Source organism: Podarcis melisellensis (assembly GCF_964234715.1).
Source record: "Podarcis melisellensis genome assembly, chromosome: 1".
NCBI lineage: Eukaryota > Metazoa > Chordata > Lepidosauria > Squamata > Lacertidae > Podarcis > Podarcis melisellensis.
The window spans coordinates 45,206,579-45,223,970 of NC_138528.1; the positions used below are offsets into that span (position 1 = coordinate 45,206,579).

General features: G+C 41.6%; 1 protein-coding gene across 2 annotated transcripts in view; it reads left to right on the forward strand.

Annotated features, from left to right (window-relative positions):
• DPF3 (double PHD fingers 3) overlaps positions 1-17,392 on the forward strand; it is a 186,281-nt gene that overhangs the window by 137,046 nt on the left and 31,843 nt on the right. The window contains exons 7-9 of one of the 2 annotated variants that reach the window (XM_081890789.1): positions 3,338-3,475; positions 13,491-13,619; positions 17,005-17,391. In XM_081890789.1, the coding sequence (XP_081746915.1) occupies positions 3,338-3,475; positions 13,491-13,619; positions 17,005-17,207 (470 nt within the window). In that variant the 3' untranslated portion in view covers positions 17,208-17,391. Of the gene's footprint in view, positions 1-3,337; positions 3,476-13,490; positions 13,620-17,004; position 17,392 lie in introns of those variants that run through there. The other variant, XM_081890788.1, reaches the window with a different exon arrangement.

Genomic DNA, 17,392 nt, shown 5'->3' on the forward strand with positions numbered 1-17,392 from the left:
CTTCACCACGCCACAATAAAATTCCAAATATATTTTTTATTCCACAGTTCTTACCATATTCTCAGCCAGCACCTGAATTCCTTAGCAATAAGGAATGTTCTTAGCTTGTTGTTTCATGGCATTTAATGCTCCTGCCACTTCCGTTTGCGGGGAAATTTGCTCTAGGAACACACACTGATTAGCAAAGTCCATCTATCTAAATCACTGATCAATTGACAGTCCGTGGGCAGCATCCAACCCTCCCCTCAATTTCTGGTGCCCCTTCCCTGAGAGCTTGCTTTAAGGGCACCTGTTTCATCAGGCTGGAAACCAGGGCTGCAAAGGAACAATTGCTCTCAATATTTCCTTTGCAGCCCCAACGTGCATTTGGCACTGAATGCAAGGCCCCCTGCTTTTGGCAGTGATAGGATCCGTTCGGAAGCTAGGGCTGCAGAGGAAAAATTGGGAGCACACCCTGAGGCTCTGGATTCCTCCATAGCAGCTTTGCTTATGCTCTGGCTGATGTCATATGACATCAGGTAAGTAACAGGTGTGTGTGGCCAGCTGAAAACAGCCTTGTGGTTTGGATTGCAAGGCCTGGCGGGTTTAATTAGCCTTAAGTCAGAGGTTCTGCACCCCTGCTTTAGACGTTTGTTCTCACTCACTTTAGTTTGAACGAGGTGGCTGTTAAATGAAGCTGAAGCCTGAAAAACTACTGAGCTCTGCAAACTAGGTACTGTATTGTCCCTGACAACTGTCCTAATAGCTTACTCTCAGCACACAAGTGAGGTTTCTGATAATAGACTTATATAAATAAGAAAGGTAGTATTAATTATACATTCAACACCTGTCAAATGGGACAGTGTGTGTGATATGTATCAACATTCATGTTTTAAATATGTCTAAGTATTGCTTTGATCATTGCCCCTTACCATCCAGACCACTCATTTTTTATTTCTTTAAAAGAATAGCTGGGCTAAGATAGCTGCACCTCATCAGAATCTTTTTTAAAAAGATGTTCTATTATTTTCCTAATTCTGCCATAATCCAGTACTTCTTAGACCTCTAATTAAATGTCTTAATTTAGAAACATTTTGATATATTCTCAAGCTTATTGGCAATATTCTCAGGACGTCTAGGGTAATAATTTTTCAAAATAGTTCCTGCACAGTTTTGTGCATCTCTCCCAATGTTGCTGCTTGGTAGTTAAAACAGCCGGTTGTGTAAACAAAGAATGATGCTTTTCATTGACCTTATTCATCATGTCCTCATTTCCACATGGTGTTGACCTGCTAACATTTATTCCTGTAAGATATAGTACAACCTGACTCATTTAGTTTAAGAGGCAGGAACTGTAATGAGTTTTAAAGGCCTGCTAAAAACCCACTTGTTTAGCAGGCTTATTATTACAATTAAGCAGTATATAATTTTTATGAAATAAATAAAGCATGCACTGGTCAGTTTTATTGTTGTGAGGTTTTTTAATTGTATATATATGTATTATAGTTGTGATTTTATAGTATATCTTATGAGAATTGCTTAGAGAGTGGTATGTTAAGTGCTATATAAGTATCACTACTAAATAATGATAACAACAACTACAACTTACTGTTAGTGCCAAAGCTGCAATTTGCATGCCACCAGAGCTGCATTCAATTTGAGTTAATAGATAGTTTGCAGCATTGTAATTTCAGCTTGTTTGCCATAACCAGGATGGTTTTCCTCCAGGGCCTCAGCTCTCTCACTCAAGCCAGTTTCCATTGAGGAATAGATAGGGTGACATGACATCCAATGTTAGTTATAAAACAGGTCCATTAAAATCAATGGTCTCAAATTCATTGATTATAATGGGTCTATACACAATACGTGTGAGAGAGAGAGAAAGAGGAGAGAGAAAGAGAGAGAGGGGAAAAACATTATCCACAGAGATGGCCTAAAAAGATTATAAGTACATGAACAAATATAATAATGCAGTTTCTAATATAAGCACAGATCATTTGTGTCCATAATAAGCTATTTTAACCTTTTTACATGCTTTAGTCTCTTCAATGGAATTTGTTATTTAATAATTTGTTGTTAATGCTCACAAGCTAATACCCAGAAAGCAGTTTCTAATGGAAAAGTATTTAAAATTGATAAAGACTACCAGCTTCAGCAGGGCATTTTCCCCTGGGAATTTTCTCGTTAACATGAATTCTGAGGCATCTGATCCCTAAATGCGGGCAGCTCACTGTCCCTAGTCTGAAGGAGAGCTACCACAGCATGGCACTCAGCTGTGACCTTAAGCGTGCAGCATCTAAATTTAAACTGAGGCTGTATCCACACACGGATCATTCCATTTCCTCAATGTTCCCTTAACTGTTAATTTCGGAATTATAGTTGAGATTTCACAGGACTTAAACGCCACTTCTGGAAAACCAGTAGAAGATGGTGCATGTTTAACGCTCATTTACATGTTAGTTGGTTGCAGAAAAAAATCTGTTTGCAGTAAAGGGATGGAATTTGGAGCAGTATACAGTTCTTTCCTGCTGTTTGCACAGGGGAATCATGGGGGTACAGATGCCTGCATGTGCAGAAGGGGTGTGAGCATAGAAATATTGTCCAGTGACGTTTGTTGTTGTTTCACACTGTACCCACTGGTTTGAATGAAATTTAGCACGGTATGCTGGTATATTGGTCAAAATACAGTGGTATCTCGGGTTAAGTATTTAATTCGTTCCGGAGGTCTGTTCTTAACCTGAAACTGTTCTTGACCTGAAGCACCACTTTAGCTAATGGGGCCTCCCGCTGCCACCACGCCGCTGCTGCGTGATTTCTGTTCTCATCCTGAAGCAAAGTTCTTAACCCGAGGTACTATTTCTGGGTTAGTGGAGTCTTTAACCTGAAGCATATGTAACCCGAGGTGCCACTGTAGTTCCATAGCACGACAGGTACTTTGGTGTGAAAGAAATGTTAGAAAATGGGATGGAAGTGCTAGTATTATAATCCAGAAAACTAATGCAATATTCCCCACATCTGAATACACCCTGAGATACGTTTGGGGCTGATTCTTACTCTACATTTCATTTATTCAGCTATGCACTGTCCAGTGGAAAACACATTTTCAGTCCATGTCCGGTTGCCTCTTCTGAGTGTTTTAAAATAAATATTTTTCTTCAAACCTGACTGGAGGGACAGGTATTTTGTATGTGGGTATTTAGCCCTCAGTGAAGAGCTATCCCTCTGGTGTTATGAAATAGAAATAAACGTCTATTTGTCTGGGAAAGGCAGCAGCAGTGAAGAAATACTTAAGGCCACTTTAGTTGTTACTGATGTATCATCCTCTGTCTTCTGCTCTTTGTGTTTTCTCTGTTCACAGTCTGTGGAAAGCGCTACAAGAACAGGCCAGGATTGAGCTACCATTATGCTCACACCCACCTTGCTAGTGAGGAGGGGGATGATGCTCAAGAGCAGGAGACACGCTCCCCACCTGTCCACAGAAATGAAAATCACAAACGTGAGTAGAATATACATTTCCCTCCTCTTTCTGCCCACCCCCTCCTTTGTGGAATGCTCCAAATCCACCATCTATTCTTCCTGGGCTACCTTCCCACTTGCATTTCAGCAGTGGCCACAATTACTTTGCTCCTCTGTGAATTATTGGGACCTGGGCTTTTAGAGGAGCTAATCAACTGCAGCTTTCCCAGGTGCTGAGCTCAGCTAGTCAAAAAATTCAGCTCCAAACCTCACATTAACTCTGCAGCAGGGCACTTTCCATCACTGCTCCCATGGGGCGAACATGTCGAGGGAAGACAAGCGAAAGGGGGGAACCCAATCTGCCCATTGTCAAGCCGTTTCACTGTGGTTTAGCTCTGAGAACAAGAAAACACACTTTTTTATTATCTTCTATCTTTGTCTCTTTTCTTCTTGTTATTGTACAAAATTCACTGCACGTTTCCAATGTCTTTCTTATGTGACACATGATATGATCTCCATAAATATCAAGGGAGCAAGTCGGACGCAAGGGCCTAGGCCTAGATCTGATAATATTTTCTGCTCCAGAAAGCCTCTGGATGTTTCAAAAGGTAATGATGTCCCCCTCTCAACTCTTATTTGAAAGTCCTAAGACTGGTTATTGGGGGGATGCTGATTCTACTGCTGAAAGCAAAGCCCGGAGACACTTAATCTCTACCGTGCTTTTAGACATATTGAGAGACTTTTTTTATTTTAAGTGTTGTATAGCTCTTATATGAAGAAAGGCTATAGTAGAATTTATTATAACTGGGGTGAAGTTGTACCGACAGTAACATAAAATCTTTGCTAGGATCAAACTATTATTAATGCTACAAATAAATTTGGAAGTAACAAAGTGCATTCCTCTTCATAGCAGGATAAACTACCATAGCTTCTTACCAAGTTAAGGTTAGTAAGCCTCTCTTGAAGCATTGGTTACTGGTTTCTTCCTAGAGGCAGTGTGCTAAACTAGATTAGGTGACTGTTGAATTATATTTAATTGTAGGAATATAAGATGAAACTGATGGACTGAACCAGGCAGTCAGTCTTGTCTTTCTTTCTTTTTTCTTTTAAAGCAGCAATTGATTGATTGATTGGAATATCAAAATATAGTTACCCTGAGCACCTTAAAAGCAAACTACAAATATTCTCAAGGTGCCCTTTCAAATGTGCAATTCAGTTTGTCAAATAACTAAATGAGATTGTTCAGTTGTTCTTTTTAATAATTATCATTCATTTGCAACCATATCAATTCCCTCAATTCACTGCATGTATCCTTCAAGAGGCTTGCATAGTAGTAGCCCCTCCATTTAAACAAAGACCCCTGTGCCTTATCCAGTACTGGGGGGAAAATACTATCCCCATATTTAGCATACAACTCATTCTCCTATCTCTATATCATAAAATATGTCATTTTCAAAGTTATCAACACTGATGGATTTCACACCTCACTGCATTTCTGCTAGTAGTCATATTGGATCTGTTTGAATTCTTGTGGCTATCAACAAATGGCAAACCATTTTACTGTGGTAGGACCTGAACCAATGGATTCAAGTTACAAGAGAGGAAATTCCGACTAAACATCAAGAATAACTTTCCAACAGCAAGAGCTGTTAGAGAGTGGAATAGTCTCTCTCGGGAGATTGTGGACTCTCCTTCATTTGAAGTTTTTAAGCAGAGGTTGGATGGCCACCTGTCATGTATGATCTAGCTGAGATTTCTTGTTTCATTTAATGCAGTGGGATTTTGATTTTAATTACCGCAAGCTCTAGCGGTAGTAGTTATTTGTGTGCATGTTTATCCTCCTTTTATGTCCATCTTCCACCTTACTGGTCTGTGATTAAAAACATTTCACAAATTGTTCCAGGGATGGGGAAGGAAGATGCTAATGTCAACACAGCTGACATTGGGTTTCCCCCAATGTACAGAACCACCACCCTTAAGCTTGCTCCAGGAAATTAAGTCAAGTTGTTTATCACCTCTGTTACATTCTCAAGCGATGGAGATTGCTGAGCATCAAGGGTGCTACCAGACTCATTAGAAACTGATGGTGTTCCTCCTTTTGTGTCTTCCATCATACTGTGAGCCACAGCACAGTAAACAACACAAACACACTCAAGTCTATACCACTATGTAGCAGGGGCATTTCAGGCTAGCCCTGCACCATAATTCCATGTGGCATTATGCATGCTGTTGGCAGGATGGCTCTGAGGGAAGCTGCTTGTCTTTCACCCTTCCTCACCCTTAGGCTAGGCAGTGGCTTAAAGCCATATTAATTCCTTTAACATTTGTTAATCGCTCTGAGATTTAGGTGCTTAAGAGGGAAGTTTCCCCACCCCACCTTTTCAAATGCTACTCACAGTAGGAAGAGTAGTACCAGAAGTAACACAGAAATCCTCGTAGGCATTTTCTGCTGAGAGGGGAGCCCTGACTGCTCAGTGATAGCAGTACCCCCCCTTGCGTTGCAGGAAGCGGCAGGATGAGGGTGGAGTGGGCTTTGTAAACCACCCCACACTACCCCCTGTCACTGCTGCTGCTGAAAACAAGAGAAATAAGCTTGTGGCATTTTTGGTCAGGTGTAAAGGTGGAGGTTTCACAGGGGGTGGCAGGGAGGTGGAGCTGGTGAGTGAAGCGAGCAACAGTGAGCAATTATTATTATAGTCATCATCATCATCATCTCACTCTAGGTGGCTTCCAGCACATATAAAAACATAATAAAACATAGTCCAAGCTACTTATATATACAAACACACACAGTCTTTTAACCATCCAAGTTCCAAATGTTTTAGGGCTTTAACAGTGAGATCTAGGACTTTCAGTTGGACTCAAAACTGGTCCAGCAGTTGATAAAGTAGAACAACATACTCCAAAAGACCAGCTGCTGCATGCTGTCCCATCTGAAGTGCCCATGTCCTCTTCACAAGAAATGAGACAAACCAAATGACAGTTTGTTGCCTTTGAAGGGTAGCCTGTCACAGTGCACAGACCTGCAATGGGGGCAGTTAAACATAATAGGGAGCCATATCCCGTAGCCCAGCAGGGTGGCATAGCTCACCTGCCTTATGAAAGCCTACCCTGCTTTCATCCTTTCAGTGATTTGCACTTTTCCAGCAGGAACATGGCCATTCAGGCCTGTTGCTGCTGCTATCCCTCTTTACACAGCCTTTGCCTTGAGCCCAGCTGCCCATAGCACTTAAATTACCATGCCATCCCCTTCCTATTTTCCTTCACCTCTAGCTCCTTATCTCTTCTTTCCTTTCCCTTACATGCTGTATCTGCTGGCTCTAAGCACACTCAACTCACGCTCAGCTTTTAACCCTTTCTTAGCTTCTTGAATTGCCTGTGGCTGTGTTAACCACAGCCCCCTTTCCTCTACCTTGAGCTTTCCTTCCAGGTCTTGCTCTTCCTCTGGACCCCACTTCTGGCTGGCTCTATCCACTCATGACCCACATATCCCCATAAGAAGATGCCTGAGGTGGGCCACTTCACCGGGTGTAGTGGTAGGGTTGCTCTGAGGTTGATTCTGATGGCTTCTGCAGCTCCTTCAAACGCCTTCTGTTCTTGGCCCAGTTCTGATAAACTTAGCTTTCATGTGAGATGGGAGGACTGAGTCTGCCCTCCCTGTTCACAATGAAAGCATTTCTCACTTGCTGTTTATGCATGAGCATCTCACTGGCAAAGGACCTATATGCAAAAAAATCCAACTTGTATCGGCTTAAACCAAATTATTTGCAACTACAGATGTTAAATATTTTGTGCAGAGGTCCTACACCTATTGGATACCCATACCTGGATATCTGGCAGGCCTAGAGGTGTTAACCCAGAAATATTACTTCGGGTTAAGAACTTTGCTTCAGGATGAGAACAGAAATTGTGCAGCAGGAGGCCCCATTAGCTAAAGTGCTGCTTCAGGTTAAGAACAGTTTCAGCTTAAGAACGGACCTCCAGAATAAATTAAGTTCTTAACCTGAGGTACCACTGTATCTGGGAACAGGATTTTACATAGTGCGGTCTTTCAGTCACTCAGACAATCTCCCGCCCCCCTGCAGCCAAAACCTGGCTTCTCTTTGAATGTCTATTTACAGCCTGAAAACCTCTCTTCTTTCACTTATCAGGATTTAATTTATGTTGCCATCCATCTTTCATGTGAATGCTAATTGTTCATATTGCTAATACGTAGTAGTTAAGTAGTGCCTTTGTACGCAGGGAGGAGGCAGGGAAAGCCAGAATGCCAGAGCTGTCCACTCCCTAAGTTGGGTGCGTGTTGTGAATCAGATCTGACAGGTCCACAAGGTCACAAGGTCTGGACTTCAAGAATCCTCTCTGTATGGCTCTTGGGAAGGGAAGTGGGGGTGTGTGTTAATCCATATGACTAATCTGCAGCCATCTGAAATGGCCGGAAAGGCCAAACGCACGGTAAACGGCAGGCCGTGATTATTTCCTTAGCTACATGGGAAAGAAATGCAAGAAGCCCAGTTTAATGAATGCAAAACAAACCCAGAATAGGTTGTGACATGTGGGGTGGTGGAAGTTAGATCATTGCCACAGTACAGGGTTCTTGCTTATTTCCTTCCTCCTAGTTCACCCATGTCTTCTGTTCAAGTATCTCTTCACAGCAGTATCTGTGGTAATAATAGGCTGGTGTGGAATCTGCCAAAATCAGATATAGATTTGCTGCCTGACGTCAGCTGCTGGAAGAAAAACATTCCTTCCTCTTTCTATCCCCCACTCTGGCCACTGTGGATGTCTAAAAAGTATATTTCCGAAGGACTCTGGAGAAAATGTTTGTCAGGGCATCCTAATTTGAACTGACTGGCTTCCAAAAGGTCTGCTTCATAAAACAACAGAGAGTCCAAAATGGGATGTTAAGTTTGCCCCATCTACACCATCCTTCAGGTACTTTGGATGCCAAAACCAGGGATTAGGCCTGGTTTTGGCACAGAAACTGCCTTCATCACCCTGTATGATTACCTCTGTTGGGAGAGAGACAGGGGAAATGTGTCCCTGTTAATTCTTCTCAACCTCTCAGTAGTTTTCGAAACAATTGACCATGGTATCCTTCTGGAGGGATGAGTGGGAGCACATTGCAGTGGTTCTGGTCCTACTTGAATGGTTGTTTCCAGAGGGTGATTCTTGGGGAGTGCTCTTTGGTCCCATGGAGCTTTCAATGTGGGGTTCCTCAGGGTTCAGTTTATCTCCTATGCTGCTTAACAGCTACATGAAACTGCTGAGTGGGGTTATCCAGAGTTTTGGAGTACGTTGTCAGCAATATGTTGATGTCACCCAGCTCTCCTTCTCCTTTATGTCTTCAGGTGTGGCAGTGGAGGTGCTGGACTGTTGTCTTGCCTTGGTAATGGACTGGATGAGAGTCAACAAAGTGAAGCTCAATCCAGATAAGACTGAGATAAGCACTAGTGGGTGTTTCTCTAGTCCAGATGGGTGGGAGGTTGCCTGCTCTTGATTGTGCTATTCCTTCTGAAGGAACAGGCATGTAGCTTGAGGGTACTTTTGGATCCTTTGCTGTTGCTTGAGGCTCAAGTGGCCTCAGTGGTACAGAATGCCTTTCATCAGATTCAGCTGCTGGCCCATCTGTGCCTCTGTCTGGACAGGAATAGCCCAACTTCTGTCACCTATGCTCTGGTAACCTAGGTTAGATTACTGCAACATGTTATATGTAGGGCTGCCTCTGAAGACTGTTCAGAAACTTCAGTTGGTGCAGAATTCATTGGCCAGGTTGCTCACTGGGGCAATATGGTCTGAGCATATTACACTGATCCTGGCCCAACTGAACTGACTGCCAATTATTTTCTGGGCCCAATTAAAAGTCCTGTTTTTTACTTATAAAGCCTTAAACAGCTCAGGACCACAATACCTCAAGGACTGCCTCTCCCCATATGAACCCACCCAGATCCTGCAATCATCTGAAGCCCTTCTTCTTATGCCTCCTCCACAAGAGGTCTAGAGGGCAGCAACACAAGACCAGTCTTTAAATCAGCCTTTCCACTTCAAGAAATGGAGACAGCATGCTATTTTTGGTGTGTATAATATTTTTCATAAAAGTTTTTGCAACGGTCTACAAAATAGTGAGAGTGTGACTATTCATACTGCATAGTCATAGATAGCTCCAACAATGCTAACTGCTCCTGATTTTTTGCCCTACTTTTTACTACTGTACTCTGGTTTTAAATATATTTATCCATTGTCATATTAGCAGTATTCTGTGCTTAATGCTACTGCCATCCCAACTGTTCATGGTAATATGCAGCATCTGAATGCACACTCTGTGCTGAAGAGTATGGCTAGCATATAGGACTCTCCTGCTAATAGAAGCTAGACACGTTTCCGCATTGTGGAACTCAAGACCATAAAGTCCAAATAAGAATTCCAGTAGGCCTGGGAATGCCTCATTTTACCCCACATACTTGGCATGGAATTTCTAATTGCTCCATATACAGGGAAAAGGGCAGCTGTAGCTGTTCTTCTTTTTTTGTTTCTCAGTCCTATCATCCATTGTGCTCATTCGCCCCCAGTGGGACAAGCAGGTCTTCAAGTCTGCCATGCAAAAGTTAGTGCAGATCAGTAAAATGGGGGGGGGGGCACACACACCTGAGATCAGCCATGTATTTTTTGGTGATGCATCAGAAACTTTCTGTTCTTATCTGTAGTGTCAGGGGAGGGATGACAACCCTACTGGAAGCCATCTTGTAAATTACCTTGCATTGTGCTTGATTTGGACCAGGACAGATTAAAATAAAATAAAATTGGAACCTCTCCGCTGATCAGCTGATGTCAGTTTTAGATCTGAAGCATAATTTGATACCTAGTCTCCAGAAATGGAAAACAAAATGATGCCTTTATCCCACTGAATCCCAAGCTAACCCCCATTTCCCATGCAAAATCTCCTTTGAAACTTCTTAACTTTTATTTTCATCTAAGCAGGAGGCTATGGATGAATAAATAAATCAAGACGGCTTCTCAGTGGGAGAGAAGCTATTTGTTCCTCACACCAAGCACCAGCTATTTGGAATGCTGCATGAGGGACCTCCCCCCCCCCCCAGTGGTATTTTCTCCTTGGTCAATGGCAGGAAGTATATTTGAATGCAAAGAGTGTTTTCCCTTGCCTTCCTTGAGGAGGATGACAGAAGTGTCTTTTCACTGAACACAGTATCACGTTATTGTTATGATTATTTACATTTTTATCCCACCTTCAGTCCATTTACCCCTCCTTCTGCTGGATGTTAAGGAAAGAGGAATACATATGTTGTTCTGAGGCAAAATATTCCTGAAGGTGACCTGTTCTATGTGTAGACCAGGTCTTCTAGACGGATCCCATAAACTGCACACTTTCCCTTCTACATTTGCTGGAAGGACAACGGTGACCTTTGCACCAAGAGAAGCTTCCCTTGTGAACTGAGGTGATTGCAAATCAGCTGGAGTGGAGGGGATAATCAGAGCAATTTCCAAGCCATTTGTGAAATCAGGCCACTACAAAGACTTACATCTTGAGCCAATGTTCTTAAAAACAGCAGCAGAGAAATGCAATGTTGGAAGCATCTGGGGGTGGGGGTGGGGGGGAAAGGCTCCTTTTGAATGAATGTGAAATGTCTTAAGTTTTGTGTAAGCTGTGTCTGGATTGTCCTTCAGCACTCTGACCGATTTATTCTATGTCTTGTTTCAGTCCACACCTTTATTGTGTGCAAAGAATAAAAAAATAAAACAAATGTAATGGTCTGTGCAATGAACCATTCCCTTTGAAACCCACCCGCAATGACTTTCTCCATTTCTCATTAAATGTTGGGAATAAGCCAGCCGGAGGTGGACATGTCTCCAGCAGGGATTCAATCTCTCATTCTGTTAGCGCAAGGCGCTTCCAAGAAGCTTGTCTCCTCTCTGCCGTTTCTACTGCTCTTCCTTTCCCATTTATTAGCTGATGCAAATCTGTGGCTTCTTCTTCTTCTTCTTTTTTAATTTCTCATTTCTTGAATCCCACCTATTCCTTGCAAACTTGCTTTTGAACGGGGAAACAAGAGGCTACAAATCAGCTCTTTACACTTGAGAGATAGGGTAATAACAGGTGGCAAGGCTAGAGGCAGCAGGAGCCTGGGATTCTGGTTGTCATGGAAACATGTCAGACCTGCAGAGAGATGAGCTCTGTCAGCAGTGGGGGGGTGGGGGGGTAGGGAAGGAACACGAGAGCAGCTCAGTGCCACTTACCCTATAGGTTCAGACTGTATGTCAGCCACCCCTCTGAGGGATGAAGGCTTGGAAATATGTGGAAACAGGGAAGCCAAATTCTGAACACAAGATTTGAACTGCAAAGAAGAGGGCTCGAGGGCGCAGGACAGAGAAGCTCTCAGCCTAGGCCTCAAACAAAGAGCTTTTGTTTCCTCATAACTAACTGCAGGGGCTTCATTCTCCCCACTCTGCTTTTTTGACCTGAGGTGCCAGCACAAAGGACTATAGTGGCCTATAAGACGCAGAATAAGCAGATAACAAAAGTCTCATGCAGCCCATTGTATTATATTGTTATCCTTAATTGTTTTAAATAGCACTTTTATTTAACGTGAGTCAAGTGCTTGGCGATCTTCATTGTTATTTGCAAGCCTTACTGCACAGTCTCTTCCTGGCGCTGATGGTAGATTTCCTGATTTGGGATGTGAATTGTCTTCTAGAGTAGTGTCATAAAGCTTAATTTAGAGTAAAAAAATAACTCCAGTTTAAATCAGTGCTGGTCTCCCTGCACACACCTCCCCCGTTGGTGGAGTTACAATATTTGCATCAAGAGGTTCAGCCATTAACACAGTCTCTGATGAACCTCTGCCACCAGGCAAAGACATTTTTATTTAGACAGGCCAGGCTGACTTGCCTGTTGTAATCGGTTTTAACATGTCACCTTTAATCATTTTAAATGATAATTTATCTGCCTTGCTTTCATTTTGGGCTGCATATTTAATTACTACTTTATGTTTTACTAGTAGTATTTATATTATTCTTGTTTGCCATGTTGGGAGCACCTTTTGGGTGGAAAGGCGGGGTGCAAATCTTAAACAGTGAACAAATAAAACTGGTGATAGCACTAGAAAACATGTGGGGGCTGGGGAAAAGGTTCTGAAAGACAATCTCCACATTATTTAATTTAAAAAAAAAATTGATGTATACTTCTGAGCAGAAGTTAAATTAAAACAGCACAAAATTATAACCGCACAAGACCTCATTGGAATATCCTAACTGGGATACTGGGCCATAAGGTTTTGGACTTTAGCCCTGAGGTCCAGCCTTAGTCACTGTTGGCAACATTTCCAGCATTAATGAGGTTCCAAGTACAAGTAACCCTTCCCTGCCATCTGAAAATTTATCCAGCAGGCACATCAGTGTGTGCAGTGGGACTGGCAGAGATTGCCCTTCTCTCCCTTTACTTGTGAATGTGGTCTTATGAAAATTCCTTAAGTATGCTTAAAATTGCAGTTTAAGAGTTAGGAAAAGGAGAAGATGAAACACCCAGGATTGTAAAGCTAGTCTTGCTTAGCACACTTGGATGCCCCTAAAACTTGTTTAGCAGTAATTTGGAACGTCATTGGCCTTTGCTCTCTGACTTAAAAAAAAAATGGGTTGGATCCGAATGGTCAGTTGAACTTAGGTTGCGTTGAAATATATTGGACAAGTTAGTCATAACTCAAGTCTCTTTGATTTCAATGAGAACTAAGTTCAGTTAACTTAAGGGGGACACGGGATGGCATTTTAATGTCAATGATCTTGTGCGATCGCTGCAAAAAACTGGAAAGCAACCTTATGTGCATGAGGCACACTAATCTCACAATAAATACTCACCATGGATTGCTTTTAATTTTCAGCCATAGAGCACAGGAGTCATGGGGCACCCAGATACAATGGCAGTCTGAACTAGCTTTATTCCAGTTATTCTCTTTGTCAAATGTATTGTTCAAATCCATGTAGAGAAAAGAGTGAAAGTTGCATACTGCATGTCTCCTGGTTTAAGCAAGAATGTTTCTTACCTGCAGCCCAGAAAGGACCAGATGGGGCCATCATCTCCAATAACTACTGTGATTTCTGCCTTGGAGGATCTAACATGAATAAAAAAAGCGGAAGGCCAGAGGAACTTGTCTCATGTTCAGACTGTGGGCGATCTGGTAGGTGATTCCTTATTGTAACTTCCTGTGAGTGACTGATATGTGTAAATTCCTTTTTCTCATACTTAGGAGTTGTGGATTTATTGTTATTCTTTTTGTACAACTGGAGTTGGTTAGACACGTAGTTTTGGGTGGGCTTCTTAAAAACCGTATATACAGATGAGATTTGTTCCCATTCAACTTGGATAATTACGGTATTTCCACTGCGCTCTCCTCTGTCTCTGTTTCTCTGTCTCTCTTACACGCACAAGCATATACACAATATTGCATAAGACTGAGGATGTGTGTCAAACATTGTTCTTTGCAGTGTAATACTACTGAAGAGGGTTTTTTTTAAAAAAAATGCTTTTAATCTATGTGCGTCTGTTTTAATATAAATTGTGATCCTTTTATCATTATCATCTTGAGATTTGTCCAGCTCAGTTGTTGAGTTTGGGGATTGTATGGATGTTTTCATTCTACTTGGGGCGTTGTTTTTAACAAGGAAAAAATGAGTTTTTAACAATGTTAATTCCATTTTAAATTTGTTTCTATTTTTTTTTAGGGATTTGGGGGAATATAAACCCATGGGTTAAAATCATAAGGTTCAATCCAGTTAGTTCTTATGCACATGATTATGTGCATGCAGCCCTTTTCTGTGCAGGTTTTCACACATGTAGGGTTGCTGACTGATGGTGTGTGTTGGTGAAAGGAAACTCCCATGCACATAAGAGAGGTTGGGAGGATGTGGTGGGCATCTGTATAGTGTCTATAGTAACAAAAATCCTTGGAATTTGAAATCTGTTGCATTGATTCTGCTCCTGACATTAATTACATGGTAGGATAATCTACTTTTTGTTGTCCAATTAACGCAGAAACTTCTTCTAAAAACCAGTAGTCAACTTTTTATCAAAACCGGTAGGTCACAAAGACTGTCCCTACGTCTTCCAAACTCTGCTGGTGACAGCAGAATGCAATTTTGTGCTTTACAGAGAGTAAACAAAGCACAACAGATTTATGCTGCAATCCTGTAGGCACTTTCCTGGGCCCTAGTGGAGAGCAAGGGGAATTTTTAGCCCCCCCTCACACCTGTCCCATATTTTGCCCGACCTATCCTTTATTTTAACCCGACCAAAGGTGGCAAACCTGGGCCCATTCTGCATACATTTAAACATTACCGGTATATTGAATTACAAATACACACATAACCTGCTAGCTGAGGATAAGACTCCATGCTTATAATCAAGGAGGTCATTTATAGCACCAGCCCTACCATTAGGCTGAGTAAAGTGGCTGTCATAGGTAGCTGATTTTGAGTGTCATGAAATGGCAGAAAATTCTTGGTTATTTTCAGTGCTTTCCCCCCTGGAAAAACGGTATCAGTACTCCAAAGCTTCACCCTCCCCAAGGGCAACATGAGGCTGAGCCTCCATAGTACAACTGAACCAGTGCTTACTGCCAGAAAAAAAGCATTGGTTGTTTTATTTGACATTGTTGTACTTTCCTGGGACAGGAAGATGCAGCTGCAAGATTTTCTGCCTTAGGTGCCAAAATAACTTGACCGGCCTGAGGTATTGTGTACCTTGACTTGCAGTGTAGGGGGAAGTTGCTTCTCTGCCTCAGGCATCACAGTAATTTGGGCCAGCCTTGTAAAACATTAAAGCTTATGCCACAATAAATCTGTTAGTCTTTCAGATGTGTTCCTAGGTTCTGCTAGGAATATGCTTACCATTGGGGTGAGTCAGCTAAAGTTGGATCCAAGTCTTCTGGGCTGTTTTTTGTTTTTGTAGCCCCTGTCTATACAGTGGTACCTCGGTTTACCAACTTAATCCATTTCAGAAGTCTGTTCCTATACCGAGGCGCGCTTTCCCTGAGGCCTCCCGCCGCTGGTGCCCTTCCACCGTTCGGATTCTGTTCTTAGACCGAGCTAAAGATCACAAACCGGGACACTACTTCCGGTTTTGCGGAGTTTGTAAACTGAATAGTTCGCAAACAGGGCTGTTCTTAAACCGAGGTAACACTGTACTTCCAGCATCCCTAATTATACATTATAATTTAGATACGAAGCTTTTTCTTATTCATTTATTTTTCATATTTGCAAACCACCTGTAGAATGTGACACTTAGACTTTCTAACTATAGAGTCCAGTATATTAGTATAAGCTACCATTGGAAGAGGGGGAGATGGATACTCCCGTAAATGGAATCCTTTTGCAAAGCAACTATTACTCAGTTTGAATTGTTTACCAGAGTCAGTTATCTGTTACACAGATGTCTGAGTCTGTATACAGCATGCTGGGTACAAGCACATACAGTCTGGGGGGCGCATCATTCTTAATTCTAACAAAAACCTTACTAATTTAGCCATTGAAGAAACTTCCTTTATATGACAAAAGGAGACAGGTTAACTTCTTTGCCTGTATAGACATAGTAAAATCATTAAGTGTTACTATTTTACATGTATTTTCATCTTTGGGAATATGATTTGTACATCAGAACACTTTCTGATATTTGTACATCAGAATAGTTTCTCGATATCTACTTCCTTCATCTATTTGAAGTCATGCTAATTGGAATTACTGAACAAGAAACAATGGGGGTATTGTTGTTTCACTCTCCGAAGATGGATCCAGGAATATAGTGTATTCTGAAAATTGTGTCAAAGTTACATATTAGAAACCTTTCTTTCTTTGGATGAAATGCTTTAAAATGTTTAAAATTTGCTTTATCTGCCTTTTTATATATGTACATATATACAAAGAGAAACTTTACTAAGCTCGCATTATGTATTTACTTATTTACTAGTTCTGAAAAAGTTTTCCACTTTGTTTTACGAAAGAACTATGCCACTTAGGAGAACAGGTGCAGAAAGTTCAGGATGAGGGTGCTATGGGGTGTTTTTTTTTTAAAGTTATGGAAAACTTTTGAAATGGATTATTACTCTCAAATAATACATTTAGGGCAGTTGATGCCAAAATGAAGGCCAGTCATGTTACTCCATACTCTTAATGAATTCCCACTAATACACACAGTATGAGTTATTTTAAAGCTGCTCAAAATAATCACCAAAAAAAAATGTTTTCTGTATGTTTTAAAGAGAGGAAAACAATATTAACCCTTTTGCTGCCTTAGTTTATGGGCAACTGTGATGGTTGTTTTGCTTTTTACTCTTTCAAATGCAATTCAGTTTATACTTTCCTTATTGCTCCTGCTGCTGTTCTACTGCTCTGTTATCAACCTGAACCCCACTTTAGATATATACAGACAGACACAAACACACACATATGTATGGCTGGGAGATCTCTTTAGTTTGAACTGTTGAATAGTGATAATAAGCGATAATGATGAAATTAATGATGATGCCTGTTGCTTAACCCATGTGCTGATATATTCATCATACATGTCAGCTCATTTGGGAAGAGAAAGCAGGAAGGAAGAGGCAGCGGCGGCAGCAGCAGCAGCAGCAGCACACACTACGGAGGACTTGTTCGGTTCCACATCTGAAAGCGACACCTCAACTTTTCACGGCTTTGAAGAGGATGATTCAGAAGAGCCTCTCTCAAACCAGGGCAGCAGCTCCCCATCCACAAAGAAAAAGGGCAGCTGCTAAACTAACTAATCACACACAAACTCTATGAGCTACTTCCTGCCCTTTTTGCTACGTTTATTGTGGCTGTTGCATTCCCCACCCCACCCTGTCCCCAGTTAGACCCATTTTCACTTTTGGATGTGTACACTGAAAGCACAACAGTATATTTTTTTTTTATATAGAAAACTTACCTTCTCTTTTTATTT